The sequence below is a fragment of the Loxodonta africana genome, chromosome 12, assembly GCF_030014295.1.
Source record: "Loxodonta africana isolate mLoxAfr1 chromosome 12, mLoxAfr1.hap2, whole genome shotgun sequence".
Taxonomy (NCBI): domain Eukaryota; kingdom Metazoa; phylum Chordata; class Mammalia; order Proboscidea; family Elephantidae; genus Loxodonta; species Loxodonta africana.
In genome coordinates, this window is record NC_087353.1 from 78,293,721 (window position 1) to 78,319,281 (window position 25,561).

At 39.9% G+C, this 25,561-nt stretch overlaps 1 protein-coding gene and 1 long non-coding RNA gene across 21 annotated transcripts in view; both read left to right on the forward strand.

Annotated features, from left to right (window-relative positions):
* LOC111753039 (uncharacterized) overlaps nucleotides 1–3,030 on the forward strand; it is a 74,301-nt gene extending 71,271 nt beyond the window's left edge. Inside the window, exon 3 of the long non-coding RNA XR_010323652.1 lies at nucleotides 2,922–3,030. This is a non-coding gene — a long non-coding RNA (uncharacterized LOC111753039). The remainder of the gene's footprint in view (nucleotides 1–2,921) is intronic.
* The window catches only part of VWA3A (von Willebrand factor A domain containing 3A), an 85,963-nt gene continuing 63,428 nt past the window's right edge, over nucleotides 3,027–25,561 (forward strand). For 11 of the 20 annotated variants that reach the window (XR_010323646.1, XR_010323647.1, XR_010323648.1 and 8 more), the window contains exon 1: nucleotides 3,028–3,134. Coding sequence is in view for 8 of the 20 variants with exons in the window: in XM_064295663.1 (XP_064151733.1) it covers nucleotides 3,061–3,134 (74 nt within the window). In the remaining 12 variants the exon portion in view is untranslated. Of the gene's footprint in view, nucleotides 3,135–8,564; nucleotides 11,996–12,725; nucleotides 16,280–18,104; nucleotides 18,237–25,561 lie in introns of those variants that run through there. The other 9 variants (XM_064295680.1, XM_064295664.1, XM_064295670.1 and 6 more) reach the window with 7 other exon arrangements.

The following is a 25,561-nucleotide window of genomic DNA, read 5'->3' on the forward strand; positions in this document are numbered from 1 at the left end:
CTGTCTCTTGATCCATGGACAGATTTCTCATAAGCATGATTAAGTGTTCCAGAATTCCCATTCTTCACACATTATCCATGATTTTTCATGAGCCACACAGTCGAATGCCTTAGCAAAGTCAGTGAACAGAGGTAAACATCTTTCTGGTATTCTCCGCTTTCAGCCAGAATCCATCTGACATCAGCAATGATATCCCATGTTCCACATCCGGCTTGAATTTCTGGCAATTCTCTGTTGATATACTGCTGCAGGCACTTTTGAATGATCTTCAGCAAAATTTTGCTTGCATATGATATTAATGATATTCGTAGTTTCCACATTTGGTTGGATCCCCTGTCTTGGAAATAGGCATAAATATGGATCTCTTCCAGTCAGTTGGCCAGGTAGCTTTCTTCTAGATTTCTTGGCATAGACAAGTGAACGCTTCTAGTGCTATATTCTGTTTGTTGCAATATCTCAGTTGGTATTCCGTCAATTCCCAGAACCTTGTTTTTCACCAATGCCTTCAGTGCAGCTTGGACTTCTTCCTTCAGTACCATTGGTTCCTGATCATATATTACCTCCTGAAATGGTTGAACATCGACCAAGTCTTTTTAGTATAGTGACTGTGTATTCCGTCCATCATCTTTTGATGCTCCTTGTGTAGTTTAATATTTTCCCAGTAGAATTCTTCAGTATTGCAGCTTGAGGCTTGAATTTTTTCTTGAGTTCTTTCAGCTTGAGAAATGCTGAGCTTGTTCCTCTGTTTTTGTTTTCTATCTCCAGTTCTTTGCATATGTCATCATAATACTTTACTTTGTCTTCATGAGCCACCCTTTGAAATATTCTGTTCAGCTCTTTAACGTCATCGTTTTTTGCTTTAGCTACTCAGTGTTCAAAAGCAAGTTTCAGAGTCTTTTCTGACATCCATTTAGGTCTTGTCTTTCTCTCCTGTCTTTTTAATGACCTCTTGCTTTTTTCATGTATGAGGTCCTTGATGTCGTTCCACAACTCGTCTGGTCTTCAGTCATTAGTGTTCAGTGTGTCAAATCTGTTCTTAAGATGGTCTCTAAATTCAGGTGGGACATATTCAAGGTTGTACTTTGGCTCTCAGGGACTTGTTCGAATTTTCTTTAGTTTTAACTTGAAGTTGGATATGAGTAATTAATAATCTGATCTGCAGTTGGCCCCGGCCTTGTTCTGACTTATGATATTGAGCTTTTTCATCGTCTCTTTCCACAGATGTAGTCAATTTGATTCCTCTGTATTCCATTTGGCGAGGTCCATGTGTAGTCATCATTTATGTTGGTGGAAAAAGGTATTTGCAATGTAGAAGACGTTGGTCTTGCAAAATTCAGTCACGCGATCTCCAGCATCATTTCTATCACCAAGGCCATATTTTCCAACTACCGATCCTTCTTCTTTGTTTCCAACTTTCACATTCCAATCCCTAGTAATTATCAGTGAGTCCTGATTGCATGTTTGATCAATTTCAGACTGCAGAAGTTGGTAAGATCTTCAATTTCTTCATCTTTGGCTTTAGTGCGTAAATTTGAATAGTAGTCATACTAGCTGGACTTCTTGTTGCGTATGGATATTATCCTATCACTGACAGCGTTGTATGTCAGGATAGATCTTGAAATGTTCTTTTTGATGGTGAGTGCAACGCCATTCCTCTTCAAATTGTCATTCCTGGCATAGGAGGCCATAAACAAAAAACCAAACCCACTGCTGTTGAGTCGGTTCCGACTCATAGCGACCCTATAGGACAGAGTGGAACTTGCCCCATAGGGTTTCCAAGGAACACCTGGTGAATTTGAACTGCCGACCTCTTGGTTAGCAGCTGTAGCACTTAATCACTACACCACCAGTATTTCCTAGGAGACCATATGATTATTCCATTCGGAGTGACCAGTACCAGTCCACTTCAGCTCACTAATGGCCTGGGATATCGATCTTTATGCATTCCATTTCATTTTTGATGATTTCCAATTTTCCTAGATTCGTACTTTGTACAGTTCAGATTCTGATTCTTAATGGATGTTTGCAGCTGTTTCTTCTCATTTTGAGTCTTGCCACAGCAGTGAATTAAGGTTCCAAAAGCTTGATTCCATCCACATTGTTAAGGTTGACTCTACTTTGAGAAGGTAGCTCTTCCCCAGTTGAATTTTGAGAGGCTTCCAACCTGAGGGGCTCACCTTCTGGCACTGTATCAGACAGTGTTCTGCTGCTATTCATAAGGTTTTCACTGGCAAATTCTTTTCAGAAGTGTACCACCAAGTCCTTCTTCCTAGTCTTTCGTAGTCTGGAAGCTCAGCTGAAACCTGTCCATCATGGGTGACCCTGCTGGTGTTTGAATACTGGTTGCATAGCTTCCAGCATCGTAGCAACACACAAGCTCCCACAGTATGACAAACTGACAGAAATGTGAGGGATTCTTTACTAGTTAAGCTAAACAATTGTTTGGTTATAAGAAGATTTCAGGAGATAGTTTTGGTTTAAGGTTTAAAGATTATCTCAGGACAGTAGTTTTGGGGTTCTTCCAGCCTCCATGGCTCCAGAAAGTCTGGAGTCCATGGGAATTTTAAAATTCTGTTTTGCACTCCCCCCCTTTTGATGAGGATTTTTCTATAGAATCTTTGATCAAAATATTCAGTAATGGTAGCCAGGGACCATCCATTTCTTCTGGTTTCATGACAAAGGAGGCAGTTCATGGAGGCAAAGTTTTTTGTTGTTTGTTTAAAGAGTTCCCTTTGTATGTTAAGTGAAGTATTACTACATTGTGAACCACAGCAGAATGCTGAAAGTAGGACTCAGTGAAATTAGGCGCTTGAATGACCTATTCAGAGAGAAATATTTAAGGACTGAAGGGGTGGTGGAAGGAAATAGTCCCTGGGTATGTCAAACCCATTAAAATATTCCCACCTTTTGCATCTCCCCAGGAGCACTCACTGTGGGCCTTGTGCGACAGTGTCAAACAATCCATGGACGAGACCGGACATGCATTCCTCCCCGGCTCCCCCCAGAGTGGGTCACCACACTGTTTTTTATCATCATGGGAATTATTTCATTGACTGTCACATGTGGTTTGCTGGTGGCTTCCCACTGGCGAAGAGAAGCTACAAAATATGCTCGATGGATAGCATTCACTGGAAGTAAGTAACCTGTGCTTACCAAAATTATTTAGAAGGCATGCACGTTGGTATTTTTATGAAGATAATCAAGAACCAATAATAAGGACTCCATAATCGTCTAAGAGCACAAGTTGTATCTGCCCTTGAGATGAGTCTGTGCTGTCACACCAGTTCCTCAGAACTCTCACTGTGAGACCAGGACATCCAAAACCTTAATCCTTTGTATGAAATGCCGTTTTATTGAATTTTATCTTTGCTCTCATCATGACGTACGTGTTCCCGGTTTGTGACTCATAGCTACCGCTGGCCTGAGTCTTTTCCTCTTCTTGTAGGTATTGGTGTCTTCTATCCAATAAAGATAAATCTAGAAGAAAAGATAGCAAAAATATAAATTAGATGAAGGCGATGATTTGCTTTTTAATACCATTGATTTTGAGTTTCTACTTTGAGTTATTATGTGACCATAAAAAATGAACCCATTTGGTTATTTAATACTTGTTTACCAATATTTCTTACTCTATTATTAGGCTATGCCCAAGAGTGTGATGTATTTGTATATTATACATGCTCTTCTACTTTGTAAAATTGCTTTAATTTCAAAGCATATCATAGGTTTATCTCAGATTTAACAAAAGAAACAAAATGCGCAAGAAAAGATATTTCTGTAATTCTACTTTCTTGCTTCTTTTTCTGTAAAGCAATTTTGACTCCTCAGGGGACGTGTGGTAATGTCTAGAGACATTTTTGATTATCCCACAGTGCACAGGCCAGCCCTCCACAACAAAGAATTACCTGACCCAGTAGTGCCAATAGCAGCAGTAGTGCCACTGTTGAGAAACCCTGCTCAGGAGAAACAGGGTAACAGTTAACTGTGCAAAAGGCCAGGGGATTTAGTGCATTCGGTGCCTTAAATCACCTGGGGTTTGCAAAGGTTTTTTCACTGAATATTTTCATTTAGAACTAGTGTCCTGAAAGTAAAGGATAATCTCCTATATCCTTATTATTGTTAAAACTCAGTTTGTTCTTAAGGGCCCAAAGGTCTCTGTTTCTCCCTATCTTTCTCTGAAACTCTTTCTCTTTAATGTATATGTTTCTAGCTCGGTTTTTATATTTTTGCCTCTATCTCTCCCTTAACTTTAAAATTTAGAACAAGTTGCTTTGACGTAAAAAATCTGCATTCTTGTTAAGCAACATGAAATGGGTTGGTGATGTTTACCCTGTAAAACAAACCTCCGAGACAGTTCTTTTGTAGAGAATACGGTCCGAAGGCAATAGGCAGTCTTAGAATGCTGCCAAATTAAAGAATATTGACAAAGAATTTGAAGAGAATCTGACTCTCTCTTTTACTCACAGATACAATTACTTTATGCAGACAGAATGCATTCTTTAAGGAGTATAATAAAGTCAGCAAAGAAGGATTTAGCTGAAATTTGGGGATGCATATGCTCTGAGTACCAAAAATATAAAGTAGGATTTAGCAAAGTAGTATGAGCCAAAGAAAGCATTAAGATGTTCACATGAGCCATTGGTTCTTGTGACCCACTAAAGGGAAAGAACTAGAGTTGTCTTTTTTTTCATTCCCCTTCAAATTCTCCTAGTCGATGTTTGTGTAGTTACGTCCAGATGCAGTGTTTTTCCTTTGTTTTATATTTATACATTTTATAAAATTTATATATTTATGTGTTTGTTTATATTTTAATTTTTTTTAATAGGTAATACATGTATATGGCACATACTTCAGGACTTATAAAAGAGTAACCAAGTGAAAGTCTTACTTGCAGCCCTGTCACCCAGCTGTCCAAAAATAACCCTTTCCTCAAGGCAACCATTATTTACCAGTTTCTGGGGTTTCCCACCAGAGGTGTTCTATGCATAGAAACATATTGTATAGTGCATATGTGTGTTCTATAAATATATTTCACTGTTCTGTCCCTTGGTTTTTTAATTTAGCAATATATCTTAGAGTTAATTTCATATAAGTAGTATAGAGCTGCCTTACTGGCTTACTTGTATGCACTGTTGTTACCAGAGCTTGTCACCTGGGGTGACAGTCCAGAGAGGGATTGAGCTCCCCCTAGTGTTTTCATTCAGCCCTTTAAAATGTACTTTATTGTATATGTATTTCTATTCCAGTTAAACTGTAGTTTTCTCACAAATGTGAGGGTAACATTTTCTGGTGGGTGTGCACAGTGGGAAAATATCTCTCAGAGGAGAGGCACACATGATAGGGCTTGCCTTTGGGGGCAAGGAAACAAAGATGTGCCCTCTTCTTCAAGTCTGGCCTTTGTCCTTTCCTTTGCCAGCCTGATTTACATCCTCACCTACCAATACGTATGACTTCAGACTCTTATCACCAAGAAACTTGTGCCATGAAGGGAATGAAACTGTGTCTTCGTAAATTTACTTAGGGCCCAGAATTTAATCCTTAAAGGATGATAAATATTATCGGCATTATTAATATTTTAAGATCTAAAGCAACTTCACAGTTCTCTACAGCTTAAAAGGAAAAAGCTCATCCGTTCTACATTAAATCAGCCCCCTTGGAAGTAAGAAAGGCTGATTCTTTGGATTCAAAAGCAAGATTAGATTAAATAAGCGTTCATTGCTTCCTTAAGATGTGATTAAGCTTTTCCTAACCAAATTGGAAAATATTTAACTCATGTTCAATATTAAGTTCAACTTTAAATATAGTCACTAAATGCTTATTCCATTATAAAGGGCAGATTTCTAGTTTACAGGGAAAAAGGAAAGGATAGGAATAACATTGGTACCTCAGTTGGTAAAATGAACAGCTTTAGTATCTGCATATCTGCAGAGCTCTTTTCTTCTAAATTATATTAGTGCTCCTTGAGATTAGATTAGTCAACTAAGAAAAAAAATTCTGTTTTAAAACAATAACCTTATCTTTTTTTTTTTTTTAGTTTGTGTATAGCTACTTAGATTGTGGCTTCATTTTACTTATCAAGCCACGTTAAGCCGCAAGAACCATTAGAAGTTGGTGACAGATAACACTGATATGTGAGCATTGACAGCACTAATAGAGTTATTTATTGTTGACTATACAGCAAATGGCCAAACGTTCTAAAACTTAATGCCTGAAGTTTTCATTTGTTTTATGGTACATGGCTGCAAGAATCCAGGTTTACTTATGAAATACTATTTTGTGTGGTGGTTTGCCCAAAATGAAACAAGAATCTGTGCCTGTATAATATAAAATAATCTACCTAAATGGTGCAAAGCAAACAAGAGTTCCAATGTTTTTCTTAAACTACTGTATTTTTTTTTTTAATATTACTTTTTAATACATTGCTGGTACTCCTTCCTGAAAAGGATTCCTAGTTGGCTTTTTTAAGGGCTCTCACATTAAATTTTGTTGACTGATAAACATAAGAGAAAAATGTCAGCTGATATGTTTATCCAGGGCTTTGGCAATATTCCTGGGGATAGGTTTAACTTGGAAAAGGTTTCTCATTTAGATAATAATGGAAAGTTTCAACTTTTCATATACAGTGACTCTAATCATCTATGTCGTACTACTCATTACCCTGAAGAAATGTTTCTACCTCCAAAGAAATTTGAAAGACTATGAACATTTGACCAATATGCTTTCAAAAAGCATAAACTATTTTCTTGGAAAAGCCGGCCTACCTCTAGGTAATTATTGTTCACTAAGAACAAGGGCATACTGTTTGCTAAAACAATGGATTGTGGAATTATTTCTACCCAGACCCAGAGTTTTTTGACATCTTTCTAGAACCATTTTAGCAAATAACATATTTCATTGTATATATTTATAAAACTCAATAAAAGATTTTCCCACCTTCTCCCACTTTAACCTCTATGTTTTCAGGAACCCAAATGAGATTTAATTTTTTTTGGAACATTGTCCATGGTAGGAGATAACAACTGTGACAACTTGCGGATAGTCCCAGAGGTCTAAGGCTTTTTCCACCAACTGACGGCACTGGGTTGTTGTTGGTTGTTTGGGTTGGGACTTTAAATCAGAGTAAGATAAATAACACTTATATGTACCTTTTCTCTGGTTCCTTCTAAACGAGCAGAGAAAATTGGCAAAGAAATGACTATGATGATAATAAATAGGAAACATTTATTCAGCACTTGCTGTTAACCTGGCATTGTGCTTGGGACTTGACATTACTTCGTTTATCCTTCTAATATTTTCCCCATTTTCAGAAGGGAGCCAGAGGCCTGCCTAAGATTGCACAGGTGGTGAGTAGTAGAGCCAGACCTTAGCCCCTGTCTGACTCCAGCCACTCTTTCTAAGTGGTCAGGAATACCACATGAGTGAGTACTGAGAAGGTTTGGTGAAGCCCTTTCTTACAGCCGGTGTTTTGAGATGGTTCTAACACTTATATAAAAGACTAACCCACCCTTTACTACATTTAATTGTTAGGCTTCTGGGAATATAATGTGACTTACATGTAAATCTTTTGACAGGTGGCCCATGTTTTAACAGGTTTGACCATATTATCAATCCACATTCCTTCTTATAAACGTTGTGCAAAATTTTCATTGTTTTCTTAATCACCAAACCATGTTACTAATGCTGTGTTTTGGTTTGTTTTACAGTGATCCTTTTCTGTATGGCTGCCCTAATATTTCCAATAGGATTTTACATCAATGAAGTCGGAGGTCAACCTTATAAATTACCCAACAACACAGTAGTTGGGTCATCATATGTACTTTTTGTCTTATCAATTTTCTTTACAATAGTAGGACTTCTATTTGCTGGCAAAGTTTGTTTACCAGGCTGATGAATGTCTAAATTGCTTGACTCTCTTATTTGTTATTTTATTTTTTTAGTTTTGGAGGGTGGGGTGAACAAAGGCAAGGCATCTGAGCAGTCCTCTCATAGGAAGATGCTTAGATGAAGCTGATGTTGAAAGAAAAATGCTTTGATTTGTTCTCACTATGCACTTTGGATTTTTAAAAAAAAAAAAAAGGAGAGCCTTTTCCATAACCAAATACAGACGATATTGACTAAACCTCCTGAGCATATTCAGGCAGTCAGATCTGCACTGTGATAGCAGCCTAGTGAAGGAGAATGCTTTATACTGAAAAGCACGTGGCCCTTTGTGACTCTGTTGTTCCGTTTTAAACATCTAATGATTCATTTGAGGAAAAAAAGAAAGTCTAAGTATTTATGAATCATGGTGGACGAGAGAGATCCAAGAGAAGTTCAAGTGGGGCTGGCCTCACCTCCTAAGAAAGTAGTGTTCACAGCTTCCTTGTATTGGTAATGAGCCTTTGGCACCAGAGCGGATTGCCATTGCATTATTGCTACACCAAGAAGCCAGTAGATCAAAACTTGTTTGTTAAAATGTATGTGAAAATTCCGAAATTCCCTATTCTCTGCGTACAAAAGAAAAAAAACAAACAAACACTAAGAAACATGTTGTTTGGGGTGGGTGGGTGGGTGGGTGGGGGAAATCTTCCTTATATTTATATAAATATATATATAATATATATATTTTGCTGATGCAGTATACAGTGTGTATATATGTGTGTGTGGGTATGGGTGTGTAAATTTATATACACACACATGCAAACAGTTCCTGGAAGAGAACTCTGAATGCTTTGCTAGCAAAACACTGTGGTGTGCAAAACTAGAACTCAATAGAAAAAAAGCCATTTATCTGAAGGCTGCATAGTGGAGAGAGTCTTCAGTTTACCTCATTCTTTGTAGCAGCCCATGATTTTAACAGGTTTTTGTAATAGGTACAAATAATCCCATACCTTTCTGGGTGCAGTTTTAAGTTAAGCTAAAAATTCTTTGTAGGATTAATTTATTTGTATATGGTAGTAGAAGATAAGATCATGCCGTACTTTAAATTTCAAACCTTACAATTTGGGGAATCTGACACTACTTAAATTATTAGCAACTGTTGTCTATTGTACAGAGGTTCTCTTTTCTACTGGCTTGGTCTGTTACATTAATAACACATTTTATATGTTCAAGCATATAGCTTTACGTAAATTCAAAGTTCACTAGGAAATACCAAATTCACAGTATTTTGGCTGTTTACAACACTAACTTCGTCCTGCCATAAAAATTCAATTAATTTATGTTCTTTTCATCTGTAAGCATTTTTAATGCATTCCCTTTACCAAAAACCTGAGCAATACAATATTTTCTTTATGTGCTATATGCCTTGTTTGCTAAAAGCTCACATTTTTGCATTTACTTTAAAGGGCTGTACTAAACCCACAGCTTTAAGTTTTTCCTGAAAGGAGCATCGCAGCTAACCTTGAACCCACAAATAGTTTTAATCTAAAGTATTTCTCTTCTCCACATTTCCATGCCTTCATGTCAATGCTTAGTTGTTTTTCCAGGTGAACACTATAGATAATCTCCTGTTTGAAACGTGGAGCAGGAGGGTCTTTCGTGACAATGGAGCTAAGCTTTTCTTCCTCATAATGAGATGGCAACCCAAGTGTCCCTATCAGAAAAGTTAGAGTCCTGTGTAGCCAGTGCTTCACACAAACAGAAATGAATGCACTGTTTTTTAAGAAGCTCGATTATAAAATACAGATTGATTACTTCAGAGATGGGACTACCTCCTCAGATATTCACAGTATGAAATGGAGGAGCCTGATGTGCTTCACACTGGCCTGTTTGACATGTGTATTATCTTACTGTTAATTCAGCAGTATTTTATCGTGAAGCAAATCCCAGTGTTTGCGCTCACTTCGGGAGTGGGAGTAAGAGGTGGGCCACGACTGTGGTGCATTTCTTAAGTATTCCAGGGGAATGTCACACTTTTCCTTCCCAGGGGATAAGAAACCTTTGGGAAGTTTCTGAGGGAAACTATTTTCCCCCAAGTATTATGATGTCTGGTCAGTTCTAAGAATACCACTGGACATTTTCTATGGACATTTGAGATTGCAGTTCCCATGGTGATTTGGTTGGTCCTACTTTGAAGGGAAGCTTTGGTTGTCACCCTTAATACCACTGAGATAAAGTGTTAGCAAAGGAGAGTTCGAATTTATGATATGACCAAGAGCTTTTCTCTTCCAAAAGATAAATTTTATTGTAAATAGTTTCTCAGAATTATTTTTAACTGGATCATGAGCATGGGGAGAGAGAGTTTCTCAGCTGCTAAGAATTTCCCCACTGTTTACTTCTTTCACTTACAGCAGTATTGCATTATAAGGTTACAGAATTTAAGGTTTTGTTTATATCTGTTACCCAAACTATTAAATTGTCTCTAATTTCATCCTTGTCTTGGAGGTCTGGTGTGTAAATGGCTGATAGGGGAATACTCTCTCTAGCCAGTCAGTGCTGTAACCCAGGATTAAAACCATCCCATCAAGTAGTATGTGAAGTCAAATCTTTGTACTCTCCCAGACCAAACATTGAAATGGACTTATTCATTCAAAATTCTATAAATCCTGTAAGTGAAAAGATAGACAACTGTCAGCAGTTGCTTTTACAAAGGTCACTATATTAAGTACTATATAGTACAGTATTAATTTATAGCAGGAAATCATATCTTGTAAACTGTATATAAAACACTGTTTTATGGTGCAATCACTTGTCAAACTTTTGTCTGTTACATTGTTTTTAGTGTGTGCATTTTTCTCATACCTAAGAATATCACTGTAAAATCTGCTGAAAACTATTTATAGGTTTTATTTGCACAAGATTTAATTCGTTTGACATTTTTGGAAGCTCCTATTGAACATGCCTAAACATCTGTAACCATGAAAATTCCTCAATTCCTTAAAAGCAAATATTTCAGTATGATTGTTTCCAAAGGTAATCCATGTTCTGTGTTTAATGTGTGTATGTAATTTTTCTGACTCTTCCATCTCTTATAAACCTATTTTCTGTTTTGTTTTTGAAGGACAGCTCCTTTTTTTTTTTTTTTTTTTAATGTTCTGGATGACCAAAACACTTAATTGGTTTTTACCCTTTTGCCTAAAGCTTTGATATCCCCATTTGATGTTCTATGAATTCACTGTTTAATCTCTTAAATTAAATAATAATAAATAGTCCTGGTGACAAACAATCTATTGATGTAGAGGAAAGGCCCTGCAAAGCTAACTTTGGTTATACTCTTAGCTGCCGTTTTGCATCGTGGACTTCGTGGGAAGAACATGTTGCCTTTAGTTTGTCTTTATTAAAAGACTACTAGCCACAAGTTACTTTGATTGTAGTAACTGTCTTATCAACCCACTTTGATCACATTTAAAAAATTAAATTTATATTCACAGTTCAAAACAGTAAGCTGTCTTTCAGAGAGTTTTCGAAGGATAAAAATACATGAAGGAAAATAATGGTCTGTGTAGGTAGGATTCTCTGCACAGGACTTACTAGTTGTATCACCTCAAGAGATTTTAAAGTTTGTGATCAAGGTCTGTATATTATCCCAAACTTTATTAAGAATTGTTTTCTAATTGGTTATAACATTTTTCAATTAATAGTTTCAAAACAAATTGTTAATACAAACTGTAAAAATGAACATAATTTTCTTCACTTGTATTTTTGTTATTGAGCAAGTTTATCAAAATAAATTGTCTACTAAAGAAACTAAAAAGTCTTCTATTACTTTGAAATAAGCTTTGGTTTTAAAAACTGGTTTCTTGCAGAGGTCTCACATGTTCACACAATGACACTTGCGGGCCTCTTAAATTGGTTTAATCGTTAGCATTGTGCAGGGTTTCCTTCCCTCCCTACTCTCGCTCCTAGCTCACCCCTAGGGAAAAGATGTCATTATACTCCAGAACATGGATTAGGCCATATTTACCAGTAAGAAGAGTCACTCAGCAATAAAAGACCGCATACATGTGGCTCCCTCTTCAGCATCATGTTTCCTTTCCGGGGACAGGGAGAGAGAAACTGAGCCAAGGCACCCAAGGTCAGCCATCTTTCTCTTCCTTGCAAATATACCAAAGCCTGTTTATCTTTGCTTTAGTCGTCTCTTTCTACTTTACAGCAGGCCAAAGGATCCTAAATCCTAAGATTTTAATTTGGTTTTGGAGGTGCGTTATAGAGGCCCTTGGCCTTCAGACTAGTCCATGTGTTCCATCACAGCTTTACTGTAGCTCCCCGTGGAGGTATCAGGATTAGCCCAGCCTAATAATAAAGTGACATTTTGTTTACCTTTTGCTGCCATTTCTTTGTATGGCCTTCTCAGGAGCCTGTGGGAAGCTGAGGGACCAAGACAAATTAGAATTTGGATATTCTTGGGTTTTTGTCTTAAGGACATCTTCAAAGGGTGACCAACCATCTTGGTTTACCAAGAACAGCGATTTCCTGGGGTGCGGGACTTTCAGTGCTAAAACTGAGAAAATTCCAGGCAAACCCCAGTGAGTCAATCACTCTATTTTTACACCATCCAAATCTTATCCTGATTTATAGCATAGGTTAAAGGTGTTTGAAAGATTCTTTTCTATAAACATTCATTAATAGTCAATTAGAACTTGTAATGGTGGACTTATACTGAATTTCTAAGAGAGGGAAAATGTTTTTTTTTCTTCTCTTTGATATAATACCTTAACAAAAGGCAACAGAGTGGCTTTCAAAACAAATAACATGGGTTAAAAAATAACTTACTTTGACTTCATCTTCCATCAACTCTATTCTAGCCACTGTATGAGATTATAGAGAAAACACCAAGACTAGAACACTGTGGGTTCGTTTCATGCTAAGTCAACTCTTCTGAGTCACAGTTACCCAGCAACAAAATAAAGGTAATTATTTATAAATGATATTATAGATAGAAAGCATAGCACTGTATTATTTTTCAGAGTTTTGGTTCTCTCCCCAGTAGAGGAAAACCCTGGGATGATATTTTCAAGCATGTTCAAGGTTTCACAAATCAGCCCCAGTTCAAATCACAGAATAAGACCTCCTAAGATTAAATTTCAAGAAGAGGTTTTGCATGAGACCCAAAATCTTAGAGCTGAACAAAATCTAAAGATCATGTCTGGGGTTTCCATTTTCCAGATGAATAAATCAAGGCCCCAGAAAGCTTTACTTACTTTCCCAAAGTCACACAACTAGATCTCAGCAGAGCACTCGATATAGGAAAGAATGTCTTGACAAATGGGCCTTGGGCCTACCAGGGTGTTCATATTTTTAGCCATCTGAACCAGCCTTCCTTCAGTTAATTTCCATCTACTTCAATCCAACCAAACCAATTCTGCCAAAATTATCTTCCTAACAAAAGAGAGCACGTCATTTCCTTGTTTGAATTTGTCATTCCTACTGCCTAAAGAATGCAGCCCAAACGCCTTTAGCATAGCATTCAAAACCGTCTATGACCTGGTTTCAGGCTGTCTTTCCCACCACTCCCTTTTCACTTTTCATTGACAAAGGGCCTATTCACCATTCTCTAACTACAACCAGCCCCCTATTTCGGCTGTGTGTATACCACCTTTATGCGGTTTTCCCTAATCCCACCTGCATTGGAATGTATTTAACCTTTTGTGCTTTTTTGCTTATACCTCTGATTAAAAACTTGCTGCTAGAAGAGACTAAGGAGCCCTGGTGGTGCAATGGTTAAGTGCTTAGATGCTAACCAAAAGTCTGGCAGCTTGAACCCACCCAGCAGCTCTTGAGGGAGAAAGACCTGGTGATCTGCTTCCTTCCTTTAAGATTACAGCCTGGGAAACCCTGTGGGGCAGTTCTGCCTTGTCAAATAGGGTCCCTATGAGCTGAAATCAATTCAAAGGCACCTAACAACAACAGAGGGGATTAGACTGAGCAGATTAGAATCTCAATTTCACAATTCTAGCTGTGTGACCACTTAGCGTCTGTAAACCTTGATTTTCTCATTTGTGGAAAGAGTACCTAACTCACAGGGTTATTGTTGGTATAAATGAGATAAAGCATGGAAAGTGCTTGGCACATCGTAAGCATTCAAATGTTAGTTTGAATTATTATTAAACACTTCTCTAGAACTAGAATATAAGCTCTCTGAATGCAAGAAACATGACTTGCTCACATGGTATTGTCTAGATACCTGGTCTAATTCTTTACACATTGAATTATCATAATTAAATTTGGTGCTAGGTTATAAAGGAAATTCTGACACTGTATTTCCTGGAGATTTGAAAGACCCAGTCACCTATCTGCCAGGATTGTTTCAATAAGATTCTTCCTGAAGGCAGTGGATTGCCTAGATCAGCCTTTTTTATAAATAAATTGGTCAGTTTATTGATACATATTTGATTCTATAATATGTCAGTGTCAATGACCTCCTTAGGATTTCCCTGTGGACTCAGGATCCTTTACCATTAAACTCGCAGTACTCCAACATGATGCAAGCACCTTGTTGATTCCACGAGAACTCTCTGGAGGCTTCATCAGGCTTGTGGGTTCTCTGCTGTCTTAAAGCCATACATTTGGTATGTTTTGCAAAGACCTACTTCTACCAAGGTAGTTTTAATTATTTCTGCTGAAGAAAGGGCTCAAAGATTTTATCTCATTTTAGATGCAGTTACCCCAGTTGACCATTTTGTGGCACTTCTGTAAACAGTGCTGATATATTTGGTCACTATTAAATCAATCCCCATTTGTTATCTGTCAGGGCAAGTCAGTAAAATAAATGCTGTGTCCTGCCTCTGGCAGTCTTATGTTCATTTAAATGTTTCGTATTAGTTGTCTAAGAATTCAAGTATTTTCTTAAATGAAAAAATGCAAACTCTTTTACATTGCTTTGTTCTCTTTGGCAAAAGTGCAAATACAGTTGAAGAGCCAATCAAAATTTTTTCCATTTTCCATAATTTCTCTAGGGGAAAAAAATTTATTATGTTAAAATATGTAACAAGTTTGTCACTGTCACCATTTTTAAGAGTACAATTCAGTGACATTAATTACATTCACCACGTTGTGTGACCATCACCACTATCCATTTCTAAAAGTTTTACATCACTCCAAACAGAAACTCAACACCCCTTTCAGCGATAAGTACCATACCTTCCTCCCACCAGCTCCAGGTGACCACTGATAAACTTGTCCCTATGCATTTGCCTATTCTTAGGTAGGCTCCGATATTTCACATAAGTGGGATTTTACGGTATTCGTTCTTTTGTGTCTGACTTATTTCGCTCAGTGTAATGTTTTGAAGATTCATCCATGACATAGCATGTGTTAGAATTTCATTTCTGTTTGTGGCTGAATAAGTCCCTGGGTGGGACATACAGTTTGTGCTTAACTACTAACTGAAAGGTTGGTGGTTTTAACCCACCCAGCGGCACCTCGGAAGAAAGGCCTGGCGATCTGCTTCCATAAAGATTACAGCCAAGAAAACCCTATGAGTTTTACTCTGTAAAACAATGGGTCACCATGAGTTGGAACTGACTCCGTTGTATGCATATACCACATTTTGTTTATCCATTCATCTGTTGATAGACACGGGTTGTTCCACATTTTGGCTGTCGTGAATAACGCTGCAGTGGACATTGGTGTACACGTCTGTTTGAATCCTTGATTTCAGGTCTCTTGGGTGTATACTTAGGAGTGGAACTGCTGGGTCATATGGTAATTCTGTGTTTAACTTTTTGAGGAAGTGCCAAATTATTTTCCAGAATGACTGCCCCATTTTACATCCCCACCAGGAATGCATGAGGGTTCCAATTTCTCCACATCTTTGGCAACACTTGGTATTTTCTGTTTTTCTGATAATAGGCACCTTAGTGGGCATGAGGTGGTATCTCACTGAGGTTTTGATTCACATTTCCCTGATGTCGTTGTTGAGCATCTTGTCATGTGTCACTGGCCATTCTATGTATCTTCTTTGGAGAAGTACCTATTCAAGTTCCAAAAAAACTTTTGACCACTTCATCTACTACATATTTTACTAATATAGTTAGTGAGTAGGAATATGGACTTATTTGATGCAACCCCGTCCCTGCTCCTCTCCACCACTCCTCTACCCCTGCACACCACTCTATTACTTTCCCTCGTATTTGCTTTCAGGATCATCAGTAGCTTTCTCTTGTCCTAAGTGCTGTTGTTAAGAAGTAAGTTACCATGACCCTAAACTAGGACAAAAAGATATTTTATACAGTAACATGTACTGTAGTAAAAAAAAAAAAAAAAAAAATTTTTTTTAAATCAACAGGAGTACAGAAAATTAAAGTCCTCTCCCCTACTATCCATCTTCTTGAGATAACCACTGTTAACAAACAGTCTGGTAGGTATTCTAGACATTTTGGTGCCTTCATGCTCTGTGTGTGTGTGCATGTGTATGTGTGTGTACATCCTTTTTAGTTTAAACAGGGTCATATATATTTGCCACTACTTTCTTTTTTAACTTAATTTATGATGGATAGCTCTCTGTCAGTAAATATAGATCCTTCTCGTTTTTATTGGCTCTATAGTATTCCATTTGGTGTCTATATTTACCTCTCCCTCTATTGATGTACATTTAGGTTGTTCCCAGGTTTTTGCCATTACAAATACTGCTGCTGTGTACTGAGGCTTTAGTACAGAAACTTCCCAAATACTGTACTTATTAATCCTCTTCCCATGAAGTAGGAGGTGATATTTTGTAACTGGGAAAGTAAGGGTCAGAAGATGAACAACTTACCCAAGTTTCTCTAGATAGGAATTGGTGAATCTGGCTTTCAAACTTAGGTTCCCTGACTTCAGATCTAGGGCTCCTTCTGCTGTCCCACATTGCCAGTTTGGTTGACTAGACTGAAAGAAAATAGCTTGTCCCAGTTGCATGATTCCTTGGCTCGGACTTGAGCCGCTGAATCTATGGTTTGCTTTTTCTTGATGTAGAATGCAAATAACCATAAAGAGTAGTCTCTATTTAGGAACAACTTGTGCATATTATCTACTTTGTTAAATGGAAAAAAAGGTCTATGGTTTGCTTCTTCTTGATGTAGAATGCAAATAACCATAAAAGGTAGTCTCTATTTAGGAACAACTTGTGCGTATCATCTACTTTGTTAAATGGAAAAAAAGGTACGTAAGACATGCCTCTCACTTATTGAGTGTGTGTTTAATCTTCCATCATTCCCCTTTCATTGTCAAGCTTCTCTCTGCAATCTAGTTAAGTGGTATTTTATAGTGCTAACTTCCTTGATGGGTGAAATGAGAAGATGTTACCCATTGATTTTATTGGGGCCTTTTAGGGATTTCAGCACCCAGGAAAATTTTACCAAATATATTCCGCTTCCCACCCCTGCCCCCAATAGCACTTTAAAAAAAAAAAAAAAAAAAAACTCAAATTGCAATCCAAGATCCCTTCTACCATGTTGGTAAAAAATCCATTGGTTATTGAGGAGCCCTGCAGAGGTTGTGCAGTGATAGAATTCTTGCCATCCATGCGCAAGAACTAGGTTTCATTCCCAGCCAGTACACCTCAAGCCCAGACACCACATATGATGCTGAATAGGTTTAAGCAGAGCTTCCAGGCTAAGACTAGGAAGAAAGACCTGGTAATCTACTTTGAGAAATTAGCCAGTGAAAGCCCTGTGGATTGCAGTGGTCCAATCCTGTTGTGCATGAGGTGGCCATAAGTTGGAAGCCTGACTAGATGGCAACTGACAATGACCACAACAAGGGTTATGCAGAGGTCCATGGCTCAAACATTAAGAAGGTGCCTCCAGTCGATTGTCATCTGTCTACACTTAATACTGCTGAGACGTTGATTGTCCCAGGCTGAGGGGTGCAGTAGTTCTACTGTGCCCATCCCATGCCTGGGGAATGGTAAACTGTGGTCACCTGGGAACTCCTGTCCCTGTAGGCCTTTCCTGGGTGCACCAAGGACCCATTTCATCTTAGGTCTTGCCATCTCACCAAGGTGTTGCTACCAAATACTAAGTGGGTCCCTGCTGTCTCTGATTTTCAGATCTCTGATTTCTTACCTCTCTTTGCCTGGGGTAATATCCTCTCCCCTTTGGTATCCCTCGGAGGTGTGTTTGCCCAGCACTCATTTCCCTATCTTTGGTAAGAAAATAATAACAACTCAATTTTCCTTTGGAAAGCTGCTCCTTTCCTATCCTCAGGTGATGTGGTTTTACCCTCTGGCTCCAGAACTGAACACAGAAGCCAGGCCTGGCGGTAGGAGTCATAATGATTGGTTCAGGAATGAGCATGTGACCAAGCCAAGCCTGGAACTTTGCTGGACCTCCTAAGAGGTATTTTCCTTCCTTTATTGTTGCCTTGTCTCACATACTTTGGACATGTTATCAGGAGGGACCAGTCCCTGGAAAAGGACATCATGCCTGGTAAAGTAGAGGGTCAGCAAAAAAGAGGAAGACCCTCAACGAGATGGATTGACACAGTGGCTGCGACAGTGGGCTCAAACAGAGCAACAATTGTGAGGATGGCCCAGGACCGGGCAATGTTTTGTTCTGTTGTGCATGGGATCACTATGAGTCAGAACCGACTTCACAGCACCTAACAACAACAGTGTTGCTAAACTGTGTGGCGCAAGGGGAAGTAGAGGAGCTTAGTGCTGCTGGTGTCCAGGTTTGCCAGCAATGCAGGAAAAGCCTGCATAAAGATGAAGCCGTAAAAGAAGAAAGGAAGCTGAGAAATGGAGACAAATTTTTTTAGCCTTTGGATGAAGCCATGCCTAAGCCAGAACTATCCTTGGGTTTTTCTGTCACCTGAGCAAATAAATTGCCTTTTTTCCATAAGCCAGTTTGAGTTGAATCTCTGTCTCTTTTGACTGAAAGAATCTTTTTTTATATGTAATTTTACTTATCTTGTTGAGAATGTACACAGCGGAACATACACCAATTCAACGGTTTCTACATGTACCATTTAGTGACATTGATTATTATTGATTGTACATTCTTACCTTCCTTTTCTGAGTTGTTCCTCCCTCATTAACATAAATTCGTAAATTAACATAAATGCCCCCTTAAGGTTCCTATCTAATCTTTCAAGTTGCTGTTGTCAGTTTGATCCCATATAGATAGTTCTTAAAAGAGCATAATGCTCAAACCAAACCAAACCAAACCCAGTGCTGTCAAGTCGGTTCCAACTCATAGTGACCCTATAGGACAGAGTGGAACTGCCCCATAGTTTACAAGGAGAGCCTGGCGGATTCGAACTGCCAACCCTTTGGTTAGCAGCCATAGCACTTAACCTCTATGCCACCAGGGTTTCCCATGATGTTCAAGGCAAACATTAATTGCTAGTTAAACTATTGTTTGGTTTTACAAAGACTTCAGAGGATATTTTTGGTATAAGGTTTAAAGATTATCTCAGGGCAATAGTTTCAGGGGTTCATCCAACCATCATGGCTCCAGGAAGTCTGGGGTTCATGAGAATTTGAAATTCTGTTTTACATTTTCCCCCTTTTGATCAGGATTCTTCTATGGAATCTTGGATCAAAATGTTCTTGACTGAAAGACTCTTGATACACACCCACTTAGCTCTTGACTTTAAATACGTTCCTCACCTCCCCTGCTTTGGCATCTCACTTTTATTTTCCAGTTAGCTTAGGCTTTTACCAAAAAAAAAAAAAAAACTGTTGACTTCAGGCTTCTCAACCCAACAAAGTACAGCTGCTACTGGCTGGCAAATTAATATCTAAAAAATACTTCCCACTACCCTCCTGGGTAATGGGACCAAGTTAGAACTCCAAAATCAAAACCAGAAATGAATCGAACCTAATCAGGTCCTAAGAACCTAAGAGAAAGAAATTCGTACTGTGCTCAGATGCCTTATATAGGTCCAGTCCTGAGCTGCTGTCTGAGGGGAGCTAAGAAAGATGGCACCCACATGTAGCTTTCCTCTTGGCTGTTCATATAGCCTGAAATTTTTACTCTGCTATATCCATCTGGCATCAGTACTTCCAGAATGTGTGTGTGTCCGTATAAGCTCAAGTAAAAGAAACAGTAACAAAGAGTTTTCAGTGTTGGGTTTTACTTGTGTAAAATGTTGAAAACCCATGTAGCCAAGTAGCAAAGGAAGTTGTGAGAGTGGTAGACTACCTGTGGGACTCCCATGTCTCCAAAAATAGTGGCTCAAAGCTACCCAGCCCGTCCACCCAGTACTTCCAGCAAGGTGAGCACAAGGTCTCCCACCTTGTGTTCACAGAGTAGCCATTGGTTGCTCTCAGCTTCTTAACACTTCCTTACCTCTTTCTGGTATCCCTTCTCTTCTACCTTGTTGGTACTGACCAAATGCCAAGTGCCCTGAATTCATATCTGCTGCTCTCAACCTATGATTATTCTGCCCACAGTGACTAGTGGTTGGTAAGCAGTTTCTATATTGAGGAGTTTTGTTGTTTCTGACTCGGTTTATAGAAGCCACTGCTAGGGTTAGCATCTGAAGGAGTTCTCTACCATATGGTGACTACCACAGTAGCACATGTTCTAAATTACACAATTAAAAGTTCAGAAAGCGAAGATGATGATTTGAGAAATGACCTAGATGAGAAAAACTTAAGTGCCAAGCTGGTCGACATTGGATACATCACTTCACCCTTCCTGACCTCTATAAAAAGAAGTAGTTCAAGAGGTCCCCACCTATGGGCCAAGGTCCGTTTGCATCATAATCACCTAGAGCCATTCTTAAAAACTCATGTTCCCATACTTTACCACAGTTCTGAATCAGAATCTCCAGGGCAGGGCTATAGGTTATCTTTCTTTAGCAAATAACCCAAGTGATTCTGAGGGGTACCTGGGTTTGGAAACCACTGCAGTACGTGATCTCTCTGGTGTTAAAAGGTCACTGAGTCTGCTGCTGTATTAGCCAGGTTTGGGTGGGGCTGGACCTGGTAAGGGGTGGAGGCCGCCCTCCCTCTTCCAGGAAGTATTTGGGGGAACCTGGGGAGCCTGAGGAGGACGAGGAGGCTACCGCTCTTTACACATCACAAGCTTTCTGGTAACTTTCCTCAGTTCCAATCACAGGAAGGCACCAGGCAGCAGGGCTCTACTGGTCTAAACCATAGCTCTGTGCTGATCCAGAAGCTCCAAAAGTAGAAAAGAGGTCCAAATCCTGCTCCCAGACTTTTGTGAGGATGGACACCAGCAGAATGGCCTGGGGGAGGTTGTTATGAACAACAAAGTGGTGACTTCTTCCCTGAGGTGAGGAAGATTCTTCTTTTTCTGTGCCCTGAGCTGCGGTGGTGCAGTCTGTTACCCTGGAGACCAGCTAACACTTCCCTGTAGTGCAAGCTTCACTGTTCAGTTGCTTGGAGGAACTAGAAGTGGGAACCCAGAGAGGAAGGGCTGCAGGGTGACCAGGAGTCCTTCTCCCAAAGATGGAGAAATAGAGGGAGGAATGCAAGTGAGGGTGAGTGTCACAAGGGTTCGCTGGGGTGGCAAGAGAAAGAGTGGGGGAGGCCCAGACCCTGAGCTCCAGACTGAGTGAGATTTAAGGAGCCTGGGGTCTTAAGCAGAAACCCTGGTGACATACTGGTTAAGAGTTACGGCTGCTAACCAAAAGGTCGGTAGTATGAATCCATCAGGCACTCCTTGGAAACACTGTGGGGCAGTTCTACTCTGTCCTGTAGGGTAGGAATCGACTGAAAGGTAGTGATTTTTTTTTTGGCGGGGGGGGGGGGTCTTAACTATCTCTTCCCTATATGCCAGGCATTGAGCTAGGTGCAGGCGGTACAACAATACACAAGAATGACAGTAGACAAGAATGTGCTGGAGCTGGGGGGTGGTGGGGGACAGACCATGACAACTTGGTGTGAAACAGCATGGGACCAACAATAGGAGGACTCCCAGGAGAGGAAACCATTTCCTCCTTGGGGGTAGGGAGCAGTGAATAGGGTTCAGAAAAGACTTCTTGAAGTTTTCTTGTCAGACTAAAGGGGCATAGGGCATTCCTAGAAGTAGATACAACTTGAACAAAGGCATGGAGGTATCAAGTGGTAAGATATGTGTAAATAAGGTTGCCAGGGAAAGAAGAAAGAAGAGCAATGAGGTGGAGAGGTAAGCCAGGATCCTGAAGGAATGAGAGTGTGTGGAAGGAATGAGAAGCCTTACTAAAAATCTCAACTTGATTATCACAGGGCACTGAAGAGCAAAGGTGGGGTTCTAGACAGGCAGCAATATCACAGGGCACTGAAAAGCAAGGGGGGTTCTAGACAGGTAGCAATATCAACAGCTCTGCAGATCAGAAAAATCATTCTGGTAGCCTAATGGAGAATGGATTGAATGGAGCAAGACTGGAGGTCACTTTGCAGTTAAAAATACAAACCCTGGGGATGGTGTTATCCTGGATAGCTATCTAGGAGAATCCTAAATCCTACTGTTAGGAAGCCAGGTAGTTAGCTGGAAGTTTACTTTTATCTAGTAATCAGTGCCCCCTCTCCCCCTTTGACCAAGATGCAGGCTCCTACAGGGCAGTTTGTGTATTCTTTTCCTTTCCTCCAATCACTCCCCCAGTGTGACATGGGCCCACCTTTGTCTAAACTCTGGACCCACTTGAACTGCATTTATTCAACAGATGTTTTTGAGCAGCTACTATGTTCTGTCGTTAGGTACTGTTGAATCGATTTTTAATTCATAGGAATCCCATGTGATAGTAGAATTGCCCCATAGGGTTTCCTAGGCTGTAATATTTATGTGAGCAGATGGCCAGGCCTTTCCTCCCAAGGAGCCACTGCTTGTTGGGTTTGAAACACCAACCTTTCCATTAGCAACCGAGCACTTAACTGTTGAGCCACCAAGCCTCCTTTACCACGTTCGAGGCAAAGAGGCTATAGCAGTGAATATAAGTCCTGACCCTCATGGACCATAATTATAGCGTGTTTATGAGGGAGGGGAGAGAGAAACAGACAATAAATAAGTAAATATATATAAGGTCAGATTGTGAAACGTGCTTTGGAGAGAAATAAAGCAGTGTGTAGGGAACACTATTGGAGGTCGGATGCCCAAAGCAGATCTCTCTAGATAAGGTTTCATTTGAACCTGAGGTTCAGGCAGTGTCCTGTTCATCACTGCCTCCCCAGTACCAGCTCTCTCTGGCATCTAAGACCCACTGCCATCGAGTCAATTCTGACTCACAGCAACCCTATAGGACAGAGTAGAACTGCCCCATAGAGTTTCCAAGTGTGTAATCTTACGGAAGCAGACTGCCACATCTTTCTCCCGAGGAGCTGCTGGTGGGTTCGAACCGCCAACTTTTTCCAGTTAGCAGCAGAACGCTTAACCTCTATGCCACCAGGGCTCCTCTGGCATCTAATAGGCCACTCTATAAATATTTGTGGAATGAATGCTCACTTCAGTGTTATATGCTGAAGTGATTGAAGATGCAACACATTTTTATGGTATTTTACATGTCTGTAGTACTTTGTATTTTACAAAGCACTTTGACATTCTCAATTTCATTCGATCCTCTTGACAACGGAGTTCAAGCAAGCAGGGCAGATTACTGTTTTTCACAATCCATTTTACAGATGAAGAATTCAAAGGGCCTGCTCTTTCCAGCACACCTCCTTGTTTAGTTAGTTTTAAGCACCCCAGCCCCTCCTCCATCAGCCAGCACAAGGCACCCCAGAATCTAGCCATGCAGCCCCTGAATTCATTAAGTGCTGTTCATCACTCAGTGAGAAGAAGGAATTGAGACACGGGGGAGCTCCTAGTAGCATTTCTGTTTCAACAGTTCCTGCCATAGGAGTTTACCAGCAAAGCTGACTAAAGTAAAGCCAGTTTTGTTTTTTTTTTTTTTTTTTGAGATCTTGCCATATTTGGTGCTTCCCAGAAAACAAGTCATCCTCTGAATATAAGATGAAAGACCCAAAAGAGAAAAGCAAGTTGCTGAGCCATCATTAGGCTATTTAATGATTTCACAAGAACACACATGCTGAATATTCAAGCTGCAACTTCGTTTGGAATGTTTTTCACTTGCTGTGTCTTAGCCAATTTTTTTTTTTTTTTTTTTGGCTGCAGGTGATAAAAACCTAAATGAGCTAGTGTAAGCAAAAAGGTGGAGAATTCTAAGGAACGGGGTATCTCACAGATCCCTGAAGCAGAAAGTGCAGTCAGTTCTCACAAGGGCCTGGAATTAGTAATAGGAAATTCAAGAACCAAGGGAGTTTCTCAACTTCCTCCTCTCCTTTTACCTCCCATCCTCAAAGTATTTGAGTGGCTAACCAAAAGGGCGGCAGTTCCAATCCACCAGGCGCTCCTTGGAAAGTATGGGGCAGTTCTACTCCGTCCTATAGGGTCACTATGAGTCAGAATCGACTTGACGGCAATGGGTTTGGTTTTTGGTTTTGACCAGGCCCTGCTCTGGTGTAGCTTATAGCCTAATGGAAGAGACACATCAATTTTTAAAAATCACGCTAATGAATGTACCATTTCAAATTAGGGTTAAGTATTTTGGAAAAAAAACACAGTTTTATGAAAATTTGTATAACGCAAAGGAACTTGAAATAGAGTGGGAAGCTGGAGAAGACTTCCCAGAAGAAGTGACATTTAAACTAAAGTGCCAAAGATGAGTAGGATAGGGAAGAGGGAAAAAGGAATTTCCAGAGCAAAGACAGCAGCACATGCCAAGGCCCTGTGTAGGAATGTATGGAGTCCCTGGGTGGTGCAAACTGAAGGCTGGTGGTTCAAATCCTCTAGAGGTGCCTCAGAAGATAGGCCTGGTGATCTCCTTCCAAAACATCACAGCCAGTGGAGCAGAGTTCTACTCTGAAACACATGGAGTCGCCATGAGATGGAATTGACTTGATGGCCACTGGTTTGTGTTTTTTTTTTTTCCAGAAATTGTATAGCATTCCAGGAACTGGGAGGGGGTAGTGAAGTGGGAAAGCTGGAGAAGTGGGCCTCGGCAGCCAGACCATGTGGAGCCTCAAATGCCATCTTAAGAATCTTGGTCTTCACCCTAGAAATAAAAGGGAGCCTTTGAATAATTTTAAGCAAGAGGGAAAAGAGGAGGCGTGGCATTGGATTTATGTTTTTAAAAGATCACTCTGGCTTCAATGAGGTGAATAGATCAGATGGGAGGACTGTGAGGACGCAGGAAGGCCAGTTAGGTGTTACTGCAGTTGTCTATGCTACCACATTGGTGGTGGTCTGGGCTAGAGAAATATCAGCGGAGACAGAGCTATATGGAGCGATTTGAGAGAGGTAAATTGACTCAGAAAAGTAGATGGATAGTGGTTCTTTTCTCTAAGCTAGAGAATAATGAAAAAGGGATAGGTTTGTAGGGAATATCCTGAGTTCAGTCTTGGGCATGTTGAGGTGCTCCAAGTGGGTGGGAATATCCACTGTCAGCGAGTACACAGATCTAGAGTCAGAGTTAGAAGTCTCGGCTTTTGAGGTACTATTAGGAGTTATTGTGTAGATGGTAATTGAAGCTACAGATATGGATGAGATTGCCTAGAAAGAGCAGGGAGTGAGAAGAGTGTGTATGACAGCCTCAAGGAACACCAGCTTATAATGCTCATGTAGAGGAGGATGAGCAATGCAAACTGAGAAGGAACAGGCAGGGAGGGAGGAGTGAGCCAGGAGAGAGTGGCTTCATGCAAACCAAGGCAATGAAT